Here is a 22,919-nt window from a genome sequence, read left to right on the forward strand (position 1 = left end):
ATAAATAAAATTATATTTTAGTTATCATATTTTCAAGGTCGTTTTTATTCGAATACGGTCTCGATTTATTCATGTACCTTGTCATATATTAATTTTTTCTTACAAAATAACATTGGTTCGTTAAAGTGAACAATCGGTAAAGAATTGACAAAATAAAAAACGCTATAAAATATTTTCATAGTAACGTATATAAACTATATATTCATACTCTCTATTATACCGTTCATTAAAGTTCTACAAAAACGCTATAAGAAGCCTCACACTTTTAATAACATTGGTTTGTTGTAGAGACCTTAAAAAAAGACCGTAAAAGATTAAAAGGTCTTCTTTCTAATCTTCCTTCATCCTTAGCAGAAACCCTAACCTAAACCTATCAACATTCTGTAGAAATTTATCTTTGGAATTTGGGCGCCGCACTATGCTTCTTCGACAACCAAGTTGCCGTCGCCCTTCTAGCCAAAATTGGCCCCTTTGTCCACTGTGGCGACTCTTTCGGTTTCAACATTGTCTTTGTCCTTTGCTCTAGGTTTCCCCTTCTACTCGTTGGGTTGACATATTCTCACCAGAGCCAAGGCAGCATCATCGATAAGCAACAATCCCTCTTCATGGGTTAGGCATATTCTTGTTGGCAGCATCGCCGCTGAGCGACGATCCATCTGCAATTTTCGATGGCGAAAAAAGTGTTTCTCTATGCCTTCTCTGAACCAGGTTGTTGACATATTCACCAAAAAGTGTTTTTTAAACCTCTATTTGAATTTTTCAGATCAAAACTTCACATTCGTTCAAATCCGACGCTCAGCTTGCGGTGGGTTGCAGAGGATATTTAATAATAAATTATAGTTTACCATATATATCATATTTGATATTTTACCTTATTATCATAGATATCTTTCCATATATTGTTATTTCCACGCCCTTGTAAATTTATTTGATTATAAATAAGATAACTTTCACACCATTTAGGTGTAATAGATTAAGCAAACATTCAAAGATATTGTACCAAATATTTCGGGAGGTTTCGTAAATAAGGCATCTCAACGAAAAGAAGCAAATCAATAATGTAAAATCGTATTCAAAGTCGCAAAATTAATAGTTGATAGTACCATTCTAAAGGTACCATTATCAATCAAAATACCGTAAGATGTGATATTAAAATCTCTTTTGAATTGTGACAAACTTCTTTCCGAGCATTTTGATAGACGTTATACACGTTTGATTCATAAAAGATTTAATTTTATTATTAACATTGAACTATATCGACGTATAGAAGTGTTCATATGATCTAATGACATGAACAACCACAACTATTTATTTTTTTGAATTTCGAACAAAGTACACTATAGAGTCTTCCCCTCAGGTCTATGGAGCCCTCGAATAGTCCCCCCTTAATTGAAGCTCGACACCTTCTTTCGAGCCCCCGAAGTACAACCTTCCCTTAATCGAGACTAAACTCCTTCTTTGGAGCCCTCAAACAAAGTACACCATTTGTTCGACACTCGAGTCACTTTTGAGAGTCACAACTTCTTTGTTCGACATTTGAGGAGGGTTGTTGAGAGGGAATCCACGTTGACTAATTTAGGAAATGATTATGTGTTTATAAGTAAATAATACATTCTATTGGTACGATGACTTTTGGTGAAGCCCAAAGCAAAACTGCTTACAGACTGATGATACTTTGGACATCTTTAAGTAGACTAGGCGAACATTTCCATTTTGCGAACGGGAAAAAAATTAAAAATCCAATAAAAATCGGATCGAACCCGTAACATGGTAACAAATAATATCTCAACTGTTCACTCCAGCAAGCTTACATTTTGAGTATGGGGAACGGACGTGTTAACATGAACTATGAACAAAACCAATTTTTGCAGCCATCAAGTAACTATTAGTGTACTCTACTACTACCTGCCCATATGAACAACCCTATCAATGCATCATCAACTGTTCTTAGTCTTTGTTTTGGGAGGACCGATCCTTCCGATGCCCGCCAAGAATACGAGAAATCTGCAGTCCTCTGCTGAACGCTTGGTTGAAGAGCATCCGGGTCTGGAATTCTGAAACAAATGGAAACCAGGCAAGGAATGCGACTGGGGTGAACAGAAGCAAACCCATGATGATCTCGTAACCACGAGCGAGTGTCCTTACGGAGCCCCAGATGCCCGCTCGTTGAACGAGCGGTTTCAATGCTTGTGCAATCTGGAAAGACAACAGTTTTAAGTACAGAGAGAAAAACAACCTGCTTCTCAGTAAAGAAAGTTCCGCTCTCGAGAATGAATGAAATTAGGGACTAACCAAAAGCATGCCCCAACCAGTTGGCATGAAAGCAAGTATGCAAACAATGATATCCTGCACTGTCATATGAGGAAGAGCAATCAAGGTGACGAGAATCGAGACGAACGTTAGGAAGATTAAGCCCTTTATCAAACGGAACACGAGTTGGAAATCCGCACTGAATTTTCGCCTTCCAACTGATACAGTCTGGAAAAAATAATAGAAAAAGATTACGTTAATAGCCAAAAATAAGGGACCGTGTGCGATATATGCGGGTGTGTCTACATACTAGTAGATATTGTCCGCTTTGGCCCGTTATGTACCGTGTGTGATTAAAACGCGTCTTCTAGAGAAAGGTTTCCACACCCTTGTAAAGAATGTTTCGTTCCCCTTTCTAACCGATGTGAGATCTCACAATCCACCCCCTTGGGGGCCCAATGTCCTCGTTGGCACACCGCTCGGTGTCTGGTTCTAATATCATTTGTAATAACCCAAGCTCACTTCTAGTAGATATTGTCCGTTTTGGCCCATTACGCATCGCTGTCAGCCTCACGGTTTAAAATGCATCTTTTAGGGAGAGGTTTTCACACCCTTATAAGGAATGCTTTGTTCCCCTTTCCAACTAAGGTGGGATCTCATAATCCACCCCCTTTGGGGGCCCAACGTCCTCGCTGGCACACCGCTCGATGTCTGGCTTCGATACCATTTGTAAAAATCTAAGCCCACCGCTAGCAAATATTGTCCGTTCTAGCTTGTCACGTATTGCTGTCAGTCTCACAGTTTTAAAACACGTCTTATAGGGAGAGATTTCTACACCCTTAAAAGGAATGCTTTGTTCCCCTTTCCAACCGATGTGGAATCTCATAATCCACCCCCCTTGGGTGCCCAACATCCTCGCTGGCACACCGCCCGATGTCTGACTCTGTTACCATTTGTCACAAACCAAGCCCACCCTTAGAAGATATTGTCTGCTTTAGCCCGTTATGCATCGCCGTTAGCCAAACGGTTTCAAAACGCGTCTTCTAGGGAGAGATTTCCACACCCTTATAAGAAATATTGTTTCATTCCCCTCTCCAATCGATGTGGGATCTCACAATCCACCCCCCTTGGGGTCCCAGCATCCTCGCTGGCACACCACTCGGTGCCTGCCTCTGATACCATTTCTAACAACTCAAGCCCACCGCTAGCAAAAATTGTCCATTTTAGCCCGTTACGTATTGTCATCAACCTCACGGTTTTAAAATGCATCTTCTAGGAAGAGGTTTCCACACCCTTATAAGAAATGCTTCATTCCCCTTTCCAACTAACGTGGGATCTCACACAAAAAGTCTCGAAAACCACGTGGTATGACTAGGTGGACAGCATATTAGCTCTAGGTTAATAATGAAATCCTAAACAAGTATAAATTTCATTTTTTCTATAATGTAAAATACAAGTTTCCACCACAAATCAACTCACCTTCATTACAAACAGAACTAGAACGATCACCAGCCATGATATGCCATAAACCTGTGATCAAATAGGGAAAAAAGAACTAATTATGATATTCATTTTGTTTTAAACACAAAGAAGCTGAATAGAACATAAAATGGTTGATTTACCAGAAAACTTTTCGTATTTACGCGCTGCGTAATACTAAGATGATAGACCAAACCATACTGATAGATAAAGAATCGAGAAGCTAACAATATCTCAGCTACTAAACCGCGCATTCCCGAGTGTCGTAAATGCTCTTGTTCTTCCTCCCACCACGATTCCCAACTTTTTTCTGGTGGAACACCAATGCCACCACGATTACTTATCCATTTATTCCAATCTGTCCAATCGTCGACGATCTTTTGCCACTCGAAACCGGAAGGGTTGAAGAGAAAGGGAGCAAACAACCATGTACCGACCATAAACCACATAGATACAGTAATCAACACATATGCAACTGCACTTCTATAAGTGTGACCAAATATCTGGTACACAAGAAGTAGGATCATGAGCTCGAGACCTTTAACGAAGTGGCTACGAGAGTAGAGCCTATAGTTATCAGCAAACTTGGCATGAAACACAACGAACCCACGACCCGTAGGCCTGTACTTAGCGCCTCCGTGAAGTAATGTCCTCCCATAATAGTGAGTCTTTGTTCCAAGAGAAAAGGTAAAAAAGACGGGGGCTAGCTGTAATTGCATCAATATGAACTCACTCAATGCAGTACGGAATCCCCTTTCCAAACCAATCTCCATCAGCATAGGCAATGCCATCAAAAATCCAATCTGAACAAAAGATTGAGAAGCAAGTGCAACTTGCAGAGGCTTATTGTCTCGAATGGCCGGTTGAGTACTCAAACCTTTTTCAAGTCCACTAAGAACGAGATAAAGGCGACCGTAAAGGAATACGTATACTGTGAGTACAGTTATCTGCAAGAAGAGACATCATAAAGTGAAGAAAAGTATGCATTTAAGTATGGTGAAAAGATAAAGAACACGGCTCGTACCAGAGTACTAAAATAGAACCCGATAGTGGTAAAATAACACGATAACATCCGAAAGAAGTCGAATCGGTGTCCGAGACGGTATATATCTCGACTTAGTGTTTGCTCCCCGTTCCCGTTTGCTACTTTTGCTTCAAACATTGAAATCTGATTAAGGCCCACATCTCGACCTTTTCCAACTTGTATGTACTCGTGATGAGTGACATTGCCTTCACGAAGAGTTGAGTTGAAACCTGAAATTTATAGATATGTAAATAACTTCGTAAAGCCAAAATCGAGGAACTTTTTTTAAACGAAAATCATTGTGTACCAGCAAATATGTCTTCACTCAAATTGATAACCTTGGAAGCTTTACTGACGCCCCCTCGAGTTAGGTGGAAGAGCCTATCGAACACATCTGGATGCCCGTAGTGGAAACGAACTCTAGAAAGAACAAAATATAAAAATATGGATGAAAAAATATGTAACAGAACTTGACTTGAAAAATAAATCAAAATCTCGAGTGGTCAATATATGGACTATACTTAATTTTGAACCGACATACGACAATAGTGAGACACAATCCCCCAAAAGTCTCGACTGTAAGTGTCATAGTTTCCTCCGGACACTATTTGGTCCTAATTTATAATTACTCTAATATTTGTTACTTCGAAGGATTGAGTAATGACAGATTGTAGTGCCAATTGTATGTGACTTCTAATCTAAACGGACATCGTTTGTGAGATCCCGCATTGTTCAGAGAGAAGAACGAAGTATTGCTTATAAGGATGTGGAAACCTCACCCTAGCAGACACGTTTTAAAACCTTGAGGGAAAGCCCACAAGGGGGGAAAAAAAAACAATATCTGCTAACGGAGGGCTTGAGATATTACTAATGGTATCAGAGCCAGACACCAGGAGGTGTGTTAGCGAGGATGTTGGCCCCCAAGGGGGGTGGCTTGTAAGATCTCACATTGGTTAGAGAGGAGAACAAAGCATTTCTTATAAGGGTATGGAAACCACTCCCTAGTAGACGCGTTTTAAAACCTTGAGGGAAAGCCATAAGGGAGAACTCAAAAAGGACAATATCTGCTAGCGGTGGGCTTGGGCTGTTACAAATGGTATCAGAGCCAAACACCGGGCGGTGTGTAGGGGAAGCCCTAAGGAAAAACCCAAAAAGAACAATATCTGCTAGCGGTGGATTTGAGCTGTTATAAATGGTACCAGAGCCAGACACCAGGGGGTGTGTCAGCTAGGACACTAGCTCCCAAGGGGGTGGATTGTGAGATCCCACATTGATTGGAGAGGGGAACCAAAAATTCCTTTTCAAGCACTTAATCATTAGAGATGACTACTTACTTGAGAGGATTCGCCAAAAGTCTCTGACCGATTGTAACGAAACTCGTTTCTTGATTAGACATGAACCAAGCAAGCGACGAAACACTGCATCCAGAAACAAGAACAATGAAGAATGCAAAAAACTGGCCATGAGAGGCAAAATAGATAAAAATAAAGGATCAGGAGAGAGAGAGAGAGAAGGAGAGAGAAAATTTACCTTCCAGTAAATATATGCTCTCTAAGTCCAAGAATAGAGGGGTATCTTATACCATCATGCTTTTTAAGAAACTCTTGCAACAAGTTCCTCATCTTCAATGCTTCTTCCATGTAGTTATCCTAACAGATAACAGTATAAGTAACCCAGAAAGTAACATGGAAAGAATAAATCCATTATGTTCGACTCGACTTAATATACCTGATTCATGTCTATTGTTTGCAAGCCTTCGCCACGGGTAAATATTATTGCGTGGTTCTGATTTTCTGGCTTTCCCTCACCCAAGATAGCAGGACCCGGGAGCTTTATTTGATAAATAATCTGTATGCAAATTTTGTAGGACATATGGCTTGTAATTAGCATCCAAAGTTCATCCGATGGAATCTTTTTTTTTAAATAAGAAACTGAGATGATTGTATTGAGCCACAAAAGGGATGTCCTGTTAGTTAACCCAAGGATCATCGTATAAACCAAGTTACCTTAGGAACCGTAACGTTTTAATACTATATAAATAAGTTCCAGTCTTGAAAAGTGGAAGTGTAACGGCCCAAACCCACCGCTAGCAGATACCGTCTCCTTTGGGTTTTCCCTTTCGGGCTTCCCCTCAAGGTTTTTAAAATGTGTCTGCTAGAGAGAGGTTTCCACATCCTTATAAAGAATGTTTCGTTCTCCTCCTCCATCGATGTAGGATCTCACAATCCACCCCCCTCCAAAGCCCAACAAGTTCTCTTTGGGTTTTTCCCTTTCAAGCTTCCTCTCAAGGTTTTTAAAACGTGTTTTCTGAGGAGAGGTTTTCACACCCTAATAAAGAATGCTTCGTTCTCCTCCTCAATCGATAAGGGATCTCACAATCCACCCTCCTTTGGGGTTCAACGAGTTCTCTTTGGGCTTTCCCTTTCGAGCTTTCCCTCAAAGTTTTTAAAATGCGTTGCTAGGGAGAGGTTTCCACACCTTTATAAAGAATGTTTCGTTCTCCTCCCCAACCGATGTGGGATCTCATAATTCACCCCCAATGGCCCAGCAGCTTCGTTGGCACTCGCCCTTCTCCAATCGATGTGGGACCCCCCAATACACCCTCCTTCAGAGCCCAATGTCCTTTTGGTACACTGCCATGTGTCCACCCCCTTCGGGGCTCAGCCTCCTCACTGGCACATCGCCCAATTTTTGGAAGAGTGTTTGATTACACAGAACGATCAGACTGAAATTATTTAATTGTCGTCCAGTGTCAATTGACAACCCAATAAGTCAACCGACTTTTGGACCCGATTTGTCAACTGACGCACACACGATCGATTAGAAGCTAATAACTTTGACATTCCGAGATGTCTCTAGGCACAAAAGAGAAAAAAAGAAAAGAAAAAGGGAAGGTAAAGAATAACTATAACCATGTCAAACTGAACCCAAGCATGCCACCAAACTTATTTTAACCAATACCTCATCCAATTGCACATGGTCAGAAGCATTTATAGATTTGGGAGAAGCAGCCTTCACAAGAGATGAATAATATGTCTTCTGGTTTTTCTTGGATTTGTCTTTACTAGGTTCTTCTACCTCGTCGATGTACGCCACTCGAAGCGATGGATACCTACAACAAATATACAACGCCATGAACTACAATCCGAATCCAGAAGTATAACCATCGACATTATTATTTTCTTTTACGAAATGGTTTCCAAATAAAGTTTTAAAAGAATTTTTATCGAAATAGTCCCGTACTTTGTCATTAGTTTCAAAATATCCTGGGCACGAGCATCACCGGATTGCTTTTGAATACCATAATGTTGACATGATACCACAAAGGTAAATTTCATGTCAGATATTGCTTGACAATGTGCCCATAATGATCTATCACCCTTAGAACTTTCTTCTGAGTTCAACTCGACCGCCTTGTAACCCTCCATTAGATCTTAAAAAGAATAACATTTTAGTTAGAATAAATATACAAATTTTAAAACTTAGATATAAAAGACGATGCGTTCGAAAGGAGTACCTTGATCCTCAGCAGTATCAAGAAAAGCTTGAAGCTCTAAAGCCTTTCGGTAATACATCATTCCTCTAACTGAGTTTCGATAAACACGGAGTTAGATGTAGAACAACATTTCATAAGGAGGGATAAATGAAATGCAGCTGATAAAGGGAGCGAGGAAAAACCCGTTTTAGTTAACGTTTGGCCTCTGTAGGACGCCCAGAGTCGAAGTTCTTCCTCCAGCTCACTCACTCCCTTTAATTCCTCTTCGTTACTGCATTTCTGTCGTTCAAGAAAGTTCTTCCATTCGTCTAAAGATAGACAAACAATTTGTTCGTCAAAGAAAATAGAACACGAGTATAACGACACAAGTACGAGTGTACCAATACAAAAAAGAAACCTGGATATATCTTTTGTAAGTAGAAAAGAATCGAAACGCCATCTTCATTTGGCTCTTCTAGATCATGCAATGAAAATAGAACCTCCTCCGTGTAGTATGGAGTTAAAACACTAAATTTAATGTCAGTGTCAGAAAACAAATAAGAACAAAATGAAGTGAAAGGCTAGAAGGAAAAAACAAATTAAAAAAGGAACAAGGCTTACGAGAACGAGAGCATGTTCCGGACTTTAGGTGCTGCAGGCATGTCCATAAACAATGAATTCGAAAAGAAAGAGATTCGCCTTCTTGCTTCTAAGTTGGATGGTACATCCATGGCAGATTCCTTGGTCGTAAGCAACAGATAGAGTCGTTTAATCTGAACATAGAAGTATGTCCATTAAACGTCATGGCATAAGCTAGTCCACATATTCAAACTTTTACCTTTTAGTCGAAAGCATATGCTTTAACGACATGTTATCATTAACATAAAAAATTTAAGAATTACCCACTAGACTTACGGTGTCGATTTTCTTCCATTAACATGGCTAAGTTAAGGGCATGGCTTTGATACCATGTTAGGAATCACAAATCTCCACAATTGTATGATATTGTCAACTTTGAGCATAAGCTCTCACGGCTTTGTTTTTGGTTTCCCCAAAAGGCCTCATACCAATCAAGATGTATTCCTTACTTATAAACCCATGATCATTCCTTAAATTAGCCAATGTGGGACTCCCTCCCAACAATCCTCAACACCTTCCGCTAGGCAAAAGTAAAAAGAACCATGAATGTTTCTAAATCAGCACCGACCTTTTCCTGCCATGCTTCTGTCTGATCAACGGGAAACTTTATGGCTCCAGTGGATGCAAATAGATCCAATGAAGTCTTTCCTCCATGCGAAGATCCTCCATCGAGTGTTTCGAGCAAACTATTTAAAGTTTCCATGTAAGATACTTTATATATGAAAAAAAAAAACAACATTTTAGAGGCTATACTTTTCTGGGACATCTCAAAATTTAGATATAACACCTGGGTATAGGATCCTCAATCATGATATCTCTTGTTACATCTTCAAGCATGTCCTGAAATAAAATCACCACAGCATCCTTGTCGTCCTGCCTGTTATCCAACTGCGATTCGAAGATATCACTCAGCTAGATTGCACAAAACCCAATGAATCAAAATAGATAAACAAAACTAATTATTAAACATTACCAAATACTTTGTAAGCCTGACAAAACGATCATACAGATTTGGTAGAGCACTCATCTTGAACTCACTTATTAAGGTATTCTCTTCTATGTGTTTGTCCACTTCAGTAAATATATAATTTATTACCCTGGTAAAATTCAAAAACTGGGGTTAAAAATAGGATACCAAAATGTGAGCAATTAGAAAGAAGCTGATATCGACTTGTATATATGTATTTCGTTACATTCCTTAACGAAATCATATGTTGAACTAAAGACTTACTCTTTCTCACGAACACCTTGAACTAAAAGCTTGATTATCTTCTTAAATGAGGCATAACATTCACGAATAGCACTCGACATGTAGCTGTCAGCATTGATTCTCTTTTTCAGCTCCCGGTCCTTTCCGTTGCTATCTTTGGCCATGTCTAATGCTATTGGAATCTAAACAAAGAGCAATAACACTTCATGGTCATAAATCCAAATACATTTCCACAATCAACATCAAAAAATAAATAGATAGATAAGTGGAACACACCTTACTAGCAAGAAGAAACGGAGGCCACTGCATAAGGCCTAACTCCGTGTCTGCCCAATAAGGAACGAGCAAAAGGTCCATTTCCCTGAGATATATAATAGCTTAAGCAAACAACGTGCTAACCGAGATAATTTAAAGTATTGCAGAAAGTCAGTAACAACTCGAACCCATTATGAGTTTAATCTTATAAGAATACCTATTACTTATAAGATCTTCCTCTCTAAAACTGCTGATTATTTTATTCCACAGCTGAGCAAATTTTGCACCCTCTTTCTCCTTGTTAGATGAAATCTGCAGGATAGCCAAATTTATTAAAAAAAAAAGGCTTGCTAAGTTAGGAACAAAGAAAAGAATTGAGAAACTAAAGTTTAAGGAAGACAAAACTAACGACTGAGTAGTTTCGGGCAAAAGTGGCCTTCAGTCCTTTCTTCTTGGTTTCACCCTGTTCCTCTGGAATCAAACAGGCATTAAAAGCTCCAGGCAGCGACTCAAAACGAGACCTGAGCATTCCCAACGTACGAATCTGAAAGAATAAAACAAATTCCTTAACCAGTAGTAAGGAAAGAACGCATCAAAATGCAGTATAGATTACAATTTCTACTTGGGGATGATGTTAAAAGTAATTTAACGTTACCATCGACTTGAGTTTTTGGGTTTAGTGGTGAGTTAACGTAGTTGAGAGCATGAGACCATGTATTCAAATGTCTATGATATCCTTTTCTACCAAATGTGGAACAAAGAAGTTGTGAGCCTCGAAGGTGTAGTCAAAAGTGACTTCAAGTGTCGAATAAAGGGTGTACTTTGTTCGAGGACTCCAGAGAAGAAGTCGAGCCTCAATTAAGGGGAGGCTATTCGAGGGCTCCATAGGTCCTAGGGAAGGCTATATAGTGTACTTTGTTCGAGGGGAAGATTGTTGAGGATTGTTGGGAGGGAGTCCCACATTGGCTAATTTAGGGAATGATCATGGGTTTATATGTAAGGAATACATCTCCAATGGCATGAGGCCTTTTGGGGAAGCCCAAAGCAAAGTCATAAAAGCTTATGCTCAAAGTGGACAATATCATACTATTGTGGAGAGTCGTGATTCCTCACCATCGATCCATGAATCGGGATCCTAATGTAAGAAAAGATAAGGGAAAAAATAAGCCGTAAAACAGCTATACAAACCTCTCCCAGGCGACGAAATGCACCATAAATTCCACCAAATAATGTGGAAAATATGGCATACCAAATCTGGGCATCCATAAAATAAACCTGAAACAAAATTCGAACTAATTAGGACAAAAAAAATAAGACAAAGCAAAAAATGAGGGGAAAAAAGTCTTATCAGAATGGACAAAATGCATACAAGAATAATAGGAGCCCAGAGTGCAATGACAACACCAATATTGTTTTTAGCTGCAGAGAAATAAAAACGCATTAGAACGTCGAAAGTTCGAAAGAACAACTCCTTTGCATATAATTACGACACCCACCCTGAGGAAAAAACTCATGCCATTGGAAGACGGTTATTCGAACACTCATGATTGCTTTTGTTGGACCTACTAGAGGCTTTATCTGTCAAGAGAAGCAAAAGAATAAGTGAAAATAAGCGATGGTATGCTGTTCGTGCTACAATGACCAGGTAAAGTTGTAGCATCAAAGAGGGAGCAGTCGAAGAAATAAGCATAATGAGCTGACAGTTCATAAACAGACACAAGCAGTAGAGGAGAAAACAACACCTCTATATAATAACTGAATGTCAACTTGGTTGCAATAAGAAGCACCCAGAATAATGTATACCTAAAAGTTCGAAATGAGATTGATTAGAATGGGAGGAAATCGAAGCAAGATTTTCGATTTTTTAAAATAGTGAAGTCTTACTTGACAAGAGAAAATGTACTTTCATGCATTCCTCTGCCAACATAAAGTCGAGGCTGCAAATTCCAATGAAAATACGATGAGAAACTGATATCGTCGAACAGGAAAATTCAAAATAACACCATAGCTGTCATTCTACCTGTGACCACCACATTACGAGCATCACAATTCTGTAGTTGGATCTCTCAAGAAACCGACGAATAAAAGGGAATAAAAAGAATAAACCCGCTAGCATATTCGGAGACAAATAGATCACAATAGCCAAGATAAACAAGGAGGGTGAATTTGAAGTGTTGCCACCAAACCAGCCTTTGATAGTTTGAGCAAACCCAGATGGATTTTCCCAGCTATAAGCATATGTCACAGGAAGAATCACCACCCACGCAGCAGCTGAAACCACCTTTAAGATATATCTCAACTTGACATAAAACGACATGCTCCGGTGGGCTTTCCAACTAAGAATTACATCAAGAACAGCTGCAGAAACATGTAAAGGACGCTGAGAAATAAGTATTTTGTTCGAGATACATAACAGGAATCTATATAAATAGCCCATTATTAAACACCAACAAGGAGGAGAGGAAACCAATGATTAGCAAATTAAAAGATATGGATAAAACTAGGAATACACAAACAAGAATAAAAGATAGAACATCAATCCTAGGAGATCACATTGGCTCGATCGAGTGGTAGTTAATAACATATAACTTCGTAAACTAGCTGCTTCATGTACATTGCTAACAACCATTTCTATTCCGCATGCAAAATTGAAACTGATATGATATGTATCCCACGTCTCTCAAGTACACAGCAATGGCTAATGTATTGACTACAGAACTTCCAAAAGTTCAATTCGATAGAATGAACGGAAAACCAACAATGGAAGATATATTCAAACCAGCTCGAGGAGTGTTGGTTGTAAATATGATAATTGGAAGTAATCAGTTCTGATTCTTTCCTTTTATGCATGAAGTCTTTCTCTTATATTAGAAGGCTATGTATATTACTAATGAATTAGTGAAATCTCACTTTTGTTGCAGAGGGAAACGAAAAATTCCGTATACGTACATGGAAACCTCTCCCTAGTAGACTAATTTTAAAACCTTGAGGGGATGCTCGAAACGGAAAGCCCAAAAAGAACTATATCTGCTAGCAGTAAGCTTGGGTTGTTACAAATGTATCAAAGCCAAGCACCGCGTGGCGTGCCAGCAAGGACGTTGGGTCCCCAAATGAGTGGATTGTGAGATCTCACATCGGTTGGAGAGGGAAACGAAATATTCCTTATAAAGATGTGGAAACCTCTCCCTAGTAGATGCATTTTAGAACCTTGAGGGAAAGCCCGAAAAAGAAAACCCAAATGGGACAATATCTGCTAGCGATGGGCTTGAGTTGTTACAGAAATACAACATCTTATACCACTACAATTAATTACATGGCCATTTTTACGCTCCCCAAAGCTTCCCTCGTCTTCAAAGAGCACCTATTCTCTTTTTCAAAATCAAAATCCTCCACGAAAAGAAATGCCAACTTATTGTCAGTATCTAATCCCATTGTTAAGAAACTAAACCTCCAATTCTCATTTCAGTTTTCAGCATTACTCCTCCCTTACCTCCTAAATTACTCCCTGCCCTCCGCTCCGCTCCTCCATGTTGTTGTCATTTGAGTAAAATACAAACTTAGACATGGGCAATACAGTAACTTCAAAAGATCATTGATTCACACAAAGAAAGAGAGAAAGTTTACTAACCTTGACAAAGCTTCAGTATGGCAGCAGTAATGAAGACACTTAAAACTTTCATGAACACATCAACATTAAAGATTGCACTTGGTTGCCCAGAGCCATTCCAGGCTACAATTATCATCGCCTGAAAATAAAAAGTTAGAAACCGAAAGTAAATATTATTTGTCAACAACATCCAAGTGTGTAAACATTAAAGAAAAACACTGTCCAACCTGCAAGCTAAGTATAAAGAAGCTCCACATACGATCAAAGCTTCTGAAAATATGCCAATATGACCTAATTTCAACAAAATTAACTTTCCCCACCCATCGATCTTTCGAAAGAGCCTTGTTCTCCTGGATATAACAGCCAAAAACAAGTCGAGCTCACTAATTGTAAGACAGTTACAGTATATTTTTACAACATTAGCAAGTACAAAGTTCTTGTCTATACTTTACACTTCGATACGAACAATTATAATAGAAAGTCTCAACGGAATTACGAAACATTACTTCCTAGTGAATCAACGTAAAGATTAGAATATAGAAGTCCTTCATGTTAGGAACCACGACTCCTACCAATGGAGATGATATTGTCCACTTTGAGCATAAGCTCTCATGGCTTTGCTTTGGGCTTCCCCAAAAGCCCTCATACCAATGGAGATGTATTCCTTGCTTATAAACTCATGATCATTCCCTAAATTAGCCAATGTGGAACTCCCTCCCAACAATCTTCAACAATTCACTCATACAGACAGGAACAGTTATGTAAAGAAAAAAGGGTAAAACCGTATATGTGATTCCAATTAATAATACAACTTATTTAATCGAGTGAGAGAAAGGATCCAGTAGGTACAATTTTCACGAACACTTGCAACGGATGCTTAGAAGAGTGTGTCGGAGAATGAGAGCGAAGTGTTAGTGTGATGTCCCACATTGGTTGGGGAGGAGAACAAAATACCCTTTATAAGGGTGTGGAAACCTTCCCCTAGCAGACACGTTTGAAAGCCTTGAGGGAAAGCCCGAAAGAAAAAGCCTAAAGAGGACAATATCTGCTAGCGGTGGATATGGGCGGTTATAGTAGACATAACAAAGGAAATCCCAGTTCAAAAGGAAATAACTCACCCCACTTCTGTCTGCATGAATTTGATCATGTGGAAGGCGAAAGAAGTCCGCATCTGCACGCATTGGCCACCCTAGACGGAAACAATCGACTGACCTACAGTTATAGAACAGATATCATATGGCCTAATCACAAAAAATATGTGGCCTACTTATTTGAGGGAAAGATACCACAATGAAAAGTTACCAGAAATATTCATTTAAATCATCATAATTCCTCCACTGGGAATGTTTTGATTTCCCTTGTTTGCTCCTTGCAGCTTCCTGGAAAGTTGAAAAATGACGATATTATCGAAATGATAAAGGCCTTACTAACATTTCAATTAGAACAAGCATAAAAATAAATGATTGAATTAGTATCACAAAAACCTTTGCAATCACTTGATAAATGGGAGTCACAACTTTATGCAAAAAAGCTTCAGTTTCACCACCATAAGCTGGCTTGACATTCTCTCCTGTCATAGGGCTGATATTCCCAGCTAGAATGCCATATAACTCGAACGCCATCTTCAAGGAACAACCAAAAATAGAAACTTTAAATAACAACTCCTAGATGCATTACGAGGCAAATACATCAAAATATCAATCACCGCAACACCATGTACGAGAGATATTCTACCAAAAAAGTAAAAGAATGGAGTACTGAGACATACATGATGGTATATATAACAAAGACACTCGGGCATGAATCTCAAATTGGCGGCTTCTCCCCAAATTAGAAGATACAAAGCCATGTATAGAAGTTTCCTTTGTTGCACTTCCTGTTGTATTGTAGGTAACCTGAAGCGTCAGAAACTGAAACATATGAAATGGTGTATGGATAATTTCTTATTATTATTACTAACTTAAGAGATGTACAAGAATGACATGAAAATAAGAACGTACCAAAGACTACTTTTACGATCCAAATACTTGCACCATTTTTTGTAGTTCTTGAAAAGCTTCTTCATTACTTCAGTTACAGCACGTTCATCCAGCTATACAATGAATAAGAACATATAAGAGATGACTGTAGATGATTAGCATGGTAACATGGCAAACGTGACTGACATCGGAGCGGAAGGTATTTTCATCCAAAAGTAGATGACTGTAGATAAGTACAAAGGTAACTTTTGAGACGCGTAGGCTTGATTCATCTTCTTTGTTGTAAGTTGAGGATTGTTGTTTGGTTGACAAATGATTTGTTGGGAACCATATCATTGTCAAATTACCATTTATTTCCAGAAAATGAAGATGTTGTGCCTACATAGCCTTGCTGCAATTCTCCACAAACTCAAGGGGCAGGTTTTGAGCATTAATAATTGGACCATTAAAGGAGAGGACACAAATATTATTATGGAATTCCTCTTCTTGGCTTTCCATTAATGAAGATTGCAAATTTAGTTGCTCGGATGAATCGATATTCAAAGTCATTCCATTCTAGAGACCTTCATTCCATTCTAGAGACCTTCCTCTGCTAATAAAAGTCTAATAAAAGTCTGCAGTTTTCTTTATTTAGTTTTTTCACGTTTTTACTCAAATTAGTTAGTTAAATCATTTTTTTTTTTATCATTTGACATACACGTCGAATGGATTACCATATTTTTAGCTGGCCATTTGGGCCATGTTTACCGAGGAGTGGAGCAGGTTTAGTTGGCCACTTAGGGCCATTTTTAGCGTATAATTGTTATTTAAATATGTGGAGAAACAAATCACCGTGTTTTTTCAGCAAAAATCCCAAAGTTTTGGTTCTTTTCCTATTTCTGTTATTGTCTTCCCCTTGTTTTTTTTTTTTCTTCCAACAAATTTTCTTCGACTATTTTTCTTCGACTATTTCTCCTCTGTCAAACGATTCTCTCACGGCGATTCGCTCAATCAAAAGACATCATCCTCAATCAAAAGCTCGTTCGATTCTCATTTCCTTCATCATCTTTTCTATGCACATACAGAATTTCCATTAAAGAATGCCCTATTGAACACAAAGATATTTGAGTGTTCTTCATTTTGTCGGTCGCCAAGGTGAGGAACAACCACGTTTGGTCTTTTGGGCTTTCTAGCTCTTTCTCAGGTAAATCTTGCTATCCCTGCCTTATTTCTTTCTTCTGGCTTCCTTCCTCTTTTCCTTACTAAGCTTTAGGACGTTAGCATCTCAAAAAAGCTCGAATTCTTTTCTCGTTTGGTTGCACTTAGGAGGCTCTATATTGTCGAATGTTGTCATCTAAAGGTGCTAACCTTTTCCAGTAAATAAGAGTAGTAGTTAATCTTATATATATTGTTACGTAGTAATTAGAGGTTTATTTAGATTTATCTTATCTCGTTACCTATTATCTAAGGATTTATTTAGAATACTCCATATATTTGCAGCAAATTACTGACCTTGGGCTGCTGATCTGACTTCGGAAACTGCCGAATGTGTACATTTGCAAGTAATAGAATAAGGTGCTCTCTTTGATTTGCCACATTGCCTTCCTGCATTCAAGTTAACACTTCAAAACATATGGCTCAACTTTTTTTTCCAAAAGATTTAGTCTCATTGTTGCATCAAAAATAAATAAAAGAATAACAAAAAACTCAGCTAATTCTGTTACCTGAAACCCAAACATTGCTTGGAGCCAATCCAAGATATCTTCGCCATCTTTCCTCTTGTGATCAGTTGGCCAAATAAGGCCCCTAATGTTACGAAGCGCAATAACCGAAGCTTGGATCTGCAGTGATTTTTCAGCAAATTTAATCAGAAAACAAGCACAAGCTTATCGACAAATGTCTCTTCTTTCACGAAGACAACTAGCAGATAATATCAAACTAATACCGAACCTCATGGTATCTCATAATCGTCTGACTTGCACTATCAGGATCAAGAGGAAGAATATTATATGGGAGAAAGATCTGTGTTTTCTCTGCAACTTTGTCTTGTGCTTCCAAAATCTATAAAAAAATTAAAAGGGATTTTTAAGATATTGTAAAAATATAGAAGATGATAACTGAGATTCAGGCATTGACTTTAACGTTGGCAAAAAAGCATCCAATAAGATTCTCATAAGAACCAACAAAATGGTGATAGAGTAACCTCACGATCAACTTCAATGGACTGAGTCATGTTAACGGCCTTCAAAACTTCAAAGAGTACATTAGCAGTTTGATAGGCCTTGGTAAGCTGAGCACTGAATATGCAGAAAAAGGGAAGGTTAGTGCTCCATTCAAACAAACAAATATAGGAAAGATACATCAGTTTTTAAGACCAAGAGGCCTAGGAGATTTTACATAAGTGAGTTAAAGTGGGCTGTTGGGGATATTTCCAGTATAATAATTTGTAAAAGCTGTTTCAAGGAAATATTTTTAAAACTTGATGTTCGTGAGTACATAAAATTGTTATTCCCCAATATGGATGAACAACTACATTTGTAACAGCCTAAGCCCACCGCTAGTAGATATTGTCTGCTTTGCCCGTAACGTCTCGCCGTCAGCCTCACAATTTTAAAACGCGTCTGCTAGAGAGAGGTTTCCACACCCTTATAAGGAATATTTTATTCCCCTCTCCAACCGATGTGGGATCTCACAATCCACCCCCCTTGGAGGCCTGCGTCCTCGCAGGCACACCACCCGGTGTCTGATTCTGATACCATTTGTAACAGCCCACGCTCACCACTAACAGATATTGTCCATTTTTGCCCGTTACGTATTGCAGTTAGCCTCACGATTTTAAACGTGTCTGCTAGAGAGAGGTCTCCACACCCTTATAAAGAATGTTTTGTTCCCCTCTCCAACCGATGTGGGATCTCACAATCCATCCACACCCCCCTTAAGGGCCTGCATCCTCGCAGGCACATTGCTAGGTGTCTGGCTTTGATACCATTTGTAACGGTCCAAGCTCACCACTAGCAGATATTATCTGCTTTGGCCCGTTACGTATCGTCGTCAGCCTCACGATTTTAAAACGCGTCTGCTAGGGAGAGGTTTCCACACCCTTATAAAAAATGCTTCGTTTTCCTCTCCAACCAACGTGGGATCTCACAAAACCAATATACACAAATATTCCATAAAAACAATCTAAAAGAACATAAGAAAAAGTGGTAGTAATAATAACTTCATCCTAAACACGACCAAAATTATGAGCATCCCAAGCAATGCCCGCAAATTCTCCTTTTTCTCTTCAAAAACCAATTTCCATTTTCGTCCAATCTTCTCGTGCAGTAGATAATCAAATTGAATAAAAATGGAAATAGTTAACTAAAATACCACAAGCTAACGAAAAAAACATACCGATCGGCTTTATCAGCAGCACTTTGCAAAGCTTGGATGTACTTTTTATAATAATGTTGATAGTAGCTCTGCATTTCACGGGCATCACTTTTCTTTACTCTTCCCATTAAGGTTGGATCATTCTCCTGCAGCCAAAGAACAATAAAGTAAATGAACGAATTGAATTAGCAAGCGCAAAGGATATAGCAACAATTAAATCATGGCCAATTCCCATTAATCCCTAGGGAGGCTTTGTCATCCCAAAAGCCAGCTCCAGGAGACAGCTAACATATCTACTCCCTTTTGTTATGAATAACCGAGTTTTCATTGTGAAGAAATGAAAGAGTACAAGGGCGAGAGCGAAAAAAAATGGGAGGCAAACTACAAAAAGGCCTTCAATCGACATAAATAAGACATGTTCCTGACTGAACTCAAAAGCTACTCCTGACCGACCTCCACGGGTCAACAGATTCCAACAAAAAATAATAACTCGACTAAAAAAGAACCTCAAGGTGAGTTCATGGTCCAATGGCAAGAATGCTACTTCTTATTTACAAGTCTTGGGGTCGAATCAACCTTTTGCACCTCAAATTAAATACAGAATTTGTGAGATCCCACATGGAGAGGGGAACAAGGCATTCCTTATAAGAGTTGGAAATCTCTCCCTAACAGAGTCGTTTTAAAATCTTGAGGGGAAGTCCAAAAGGAAAAGCCCAAAGAAGACAATATCTGCTAGCGGGCTTGGTCTGTTAGAGAATTAGACCTCCTGGTGGCATTCTCTGCATTCAAAATAGACTATAAATCTAGAAACTAATAATCTCACTCCCTTCAAAATAAGTAAAAGCAAGAATATAGATCCAAACTACTCATTAAAAGTGTTGTTGATTTGAAAAAAGAACATAATAAGAGAAAGCTAACCCTTTCGAGTCGTTGAAGTAGAGCAGTTTTAAATTGCCGAACACCACGCCCACTAGAAGTTGGATCTAACTTATGGGCTTTCTCAAATGCATAGAACCGACCTACAATTGATAAAATATATAGATAAACAATCAAAAATTTTGAGAAACCAGAAAAGCTCAAATATCTCATCGCAATATCACTTGTTTGAGATTCCAATCATTCCACAAGCAAGATTAATCATATCAAGCTTGAATGATTCTAAACATGCAACCTAAACTACATAGAATTGCAAAGAAACTTAGCCCTTGTCTAAAGGAAACCACAAATGTTTGTTTTACTGCATTTTCTAAGTCTAAATTACAAAGATAACATATGTGACTTTATATAGCCTCAAACTGAAAACTCTTAACCTCCCATGAGACATTTCAAGAGTTGTAACCTTCATAATTTACATCATAATTAGCCACTATGTAAATATAACCTTAAAGTAAATAAAAGCCTTAAAATACATTAAAGAAACATCTTGTGGTAATTTGAACAACATTTTCATTCATATCTTCCTTGAAGTTTACCTCGTATGATTGATGCTTTGGTTCAAATCATATTGACTTATTTTCATGCCCTTCCAAATTGAAATAAAAAATATCTCCATACTCAATCGTCCATACATTTGATTTGAGTCCCTTAAAACGACGCTTAATAAGTTTCAACGCATATTTTGACGATCAAGGTTGCCATTATGAACGTTGAGAACTACATCAAGCACAATGTCACTAAACCAGAATAATATCCTTGTCTAAAACCAGTTAGATAGATCACTTGGAGTATATTGACTTGAACCAAAAAGCAGATTTAGCTGCATGCAATACGAATCAATTCATTGGTTCGAAGTTTAGTCAATGCTTCAAGGATTCAATTTTAGAAAGCTTGCAAGCAAACATTATGGAGTGACAACAATTATCGATTTCAAGAATGGAGACTTGCGCAAATCGAGCAGCTTGCCAAAAACCTAGAATCACAATTCTCTCGTACAAAGGAGACACTAGCACAAGGTAAAAGCACCAAGTAAACTTGCTAGTGCAGCCCCACAGTGTAAGTTGGTACTGTGACTGTGAGATCCCACATCGGTTGGAGAGAACAAAGCATCCTTTACAAGGGTGTGGAAACCTCTCCATAGTAGACACATTTTAAAAACCTTGAGGGAAAGCCTGAAGAGAACAATATTTGCTAGCGGTGGGCTTGGACCGTTACAGTGTCTACCAGTAAGCACCGGATAGAATGGACCCGCGATCTATTCGGTATGGATATAAGCAAGCACTTTACTGGAACCAGTGTCCAAAATACAGAAATCGGATAGTGTTGAAGCTTGTTATCAAACAGAAATCAAGAAGAAAAACATATATTCCTTGACGTAAGCATTAAAGTACTTATTTACGATCGAGTTCATCTAAGAATGCTATATATACCAAGATAACATCCTACTAACAGTACAACATTAGTTCAAACTTACATAGATACGCAACTCTGGGATTGCTCGACTCGACCTCATTAGCCACACGAAGAATTGGCGCAATCTCCTTGAGTGACGATGGTACAACTTCACTGTCGAACGCCGACTCGCCAAAATTCCCCGTCGTCTGCGTCCTCGTGATCCTCCTCTGCAATGGAGGAGGCTGATCCGACCCCCCTCTCGACGACATTTCGTTCCTTCAGACTCTCAAACTCTCAATCTCCCTGTTCCCATCACAAAAATTCAAAGAAGAAACTACAGTAACTCATAAGAACAACAACAACAAAACCCTAACAAAAGTAACACATTTCAAAACGACAAACACTAACAAGTTACAAAAAACAATCAAGCAGAAGAAAATGCACAACAATCAAACTTAAACCAAAACCAATCCACAAAAAAAATTTCAATAACTACCTGCTGAATGCGACAACTTAAACGCAAGAATCAAGCATCTGCAACACAAGAACAGTAAATGGGTATCAGAAACATGGGTTCATTTCAAAAGATAAACAAAATGTGTATGAGATTAAGAACGCATAGATATGAATCACCTGTGGTAATGGCGATTGAAGAAGAAGAACAAACCCTCAACAGAGAGATGCAAGTTTCAGGAACTTGGGAGAAAAATGGAAGAAAAGAGAAGCAAAGAGGAAGAGGGAGGCAAGGGAAAGAGCAACTTTTTTTGGTGTCAGTACAGTAAGCTCTGCTCGTGTTTGTATACCACAATTCTCAGTACAGTGGAGGGAAAGAATTACTGTTTTTTTGTGGGGCCTACCTTCATTCTTTTTAAGCTCCATTTTACCAAAAGGGTAGAATGTTTTCATTTAATTACGAGAGTGCCATCGATGCGTTTCATCCTGTCCTAGGATTGAATTTGTAATGTTATTAAAATATTTCAAAAAAATATATATATTTTTTTCCATTTTTTTTCATTTTTATTCTCTAAAATTATTCTCCAAACTACACGAAACACGTTTTAATTTATTATATTTTCAAACGTGCATATCTGGAATCAAATTACAAAAATATATTTACAAAACGTTACTAAATAATTGAATTTCAATGGTTTTTAGGAAATATACCAAATTAAATTTAATCGAGAATGATTGTTATTGTTGGATGAAAGTCCCACGTCTACTAATTTAGGAAACAATTGTGGGTATGCTTAAAGTGGACAATATCATATTATTGTGGAGAATCATGTTCATCTGGCATGGTATCAGAGACATGCCAT

At 38.5% G+C, this 22,919-nt stretch overlaps 1 protein-coding gene across 1 annotated transcript; it reads right to left on the reverse strand.

Moving 5' to 3' along the window:
* Window positions 1–1,768: 1,768 nt before the first annotated feature.
* LOC111485373 (callose synthase 3-like) lies at window positions 1,769–22,364 on the reverse strand. Its single transcript, XM_023132230.1, has 44 exons — window positions 22,237–22,364; window positions 22,100–22,137; window positions 21,683–21,906; window positions 20,191–20,291; window positions 19,294–19,418; window positions 18,101–18,194; window positions 17,848–17,958; window positions 17,622–17,738; window positions 17,410–17,502; window positions 15,940–16,031; window positions 15,708–15,834; window positions 15,424–15,561; window positions 15,242–15,318; window positions 15,058–15,151; window positions 14,167–14,289; window positions 13,961–14,078; window positions 12,353–12,690; window positions 12,217–12,269; window positions 12,075–12,135; window positions 11,829–11,910; window positions 11,702–11,751; window positions 11,521–11,607; window positions 10,742–10,876; window positions 10,550–10,644; window positions 10,354–10,438; window positions 10,099–10,259; window positions 9,841–9,964; window positions 9,655–9,755; window positions 9,436–9,553; window positions 8,850–9,001; window positions 8,647–8,756; window positions 8,432–8,557; window positions 8,271–8,339; window positions 7,997–8,186; window positions 7,715–7,865; window positions 6,482–6,601; window positions 6,284–6,402; window positions 6,088–6,171; window positions 5,061–5,173; window positions 4,754–4,983; window positions 3,873–4,676; window positions 3,730–3,780; window positions 2,293–2,478; window positions 1,769–2,196 (listed from the first exon to the last, which is right to left on the reverse strand). The coding sequence occupies exons 3-44, from the start codon at window positions 21,870–21,872 to the stop codon at window positions 1,948–1,950; spliced, it is 5,844 nt and encodes a 1,947-aa protein (XP_022987998.1). The 5' UTR covers window positions 21,873–21,906; window positions 22,100–22,137; window positions 22,237–22,364; the 3' UTR covers window positions 1,769–1,947.
* Window positions 22,365–22,919: the final 555 nt, after the last annotated feature.

The sequence above is a fragment of the Cucurbita maxima genome, unplaced genomic scaffold (genome assembly GCF_002738345.1).
Source record: "Cucurbita maxima cultivar Rimu unplaced genomic scaffold, Cmax_1.0 Cma_Scf00010, whole genome shotgun sequence".
NCBI classification, from domain to species: domain Eukaryota; kingdom Viridiplantae; phylum Streptophyta; class Magnoliopsida; order Cucurbitales; family Cucurbitaceae; genus Cucurbita; species Cucurbita maxima.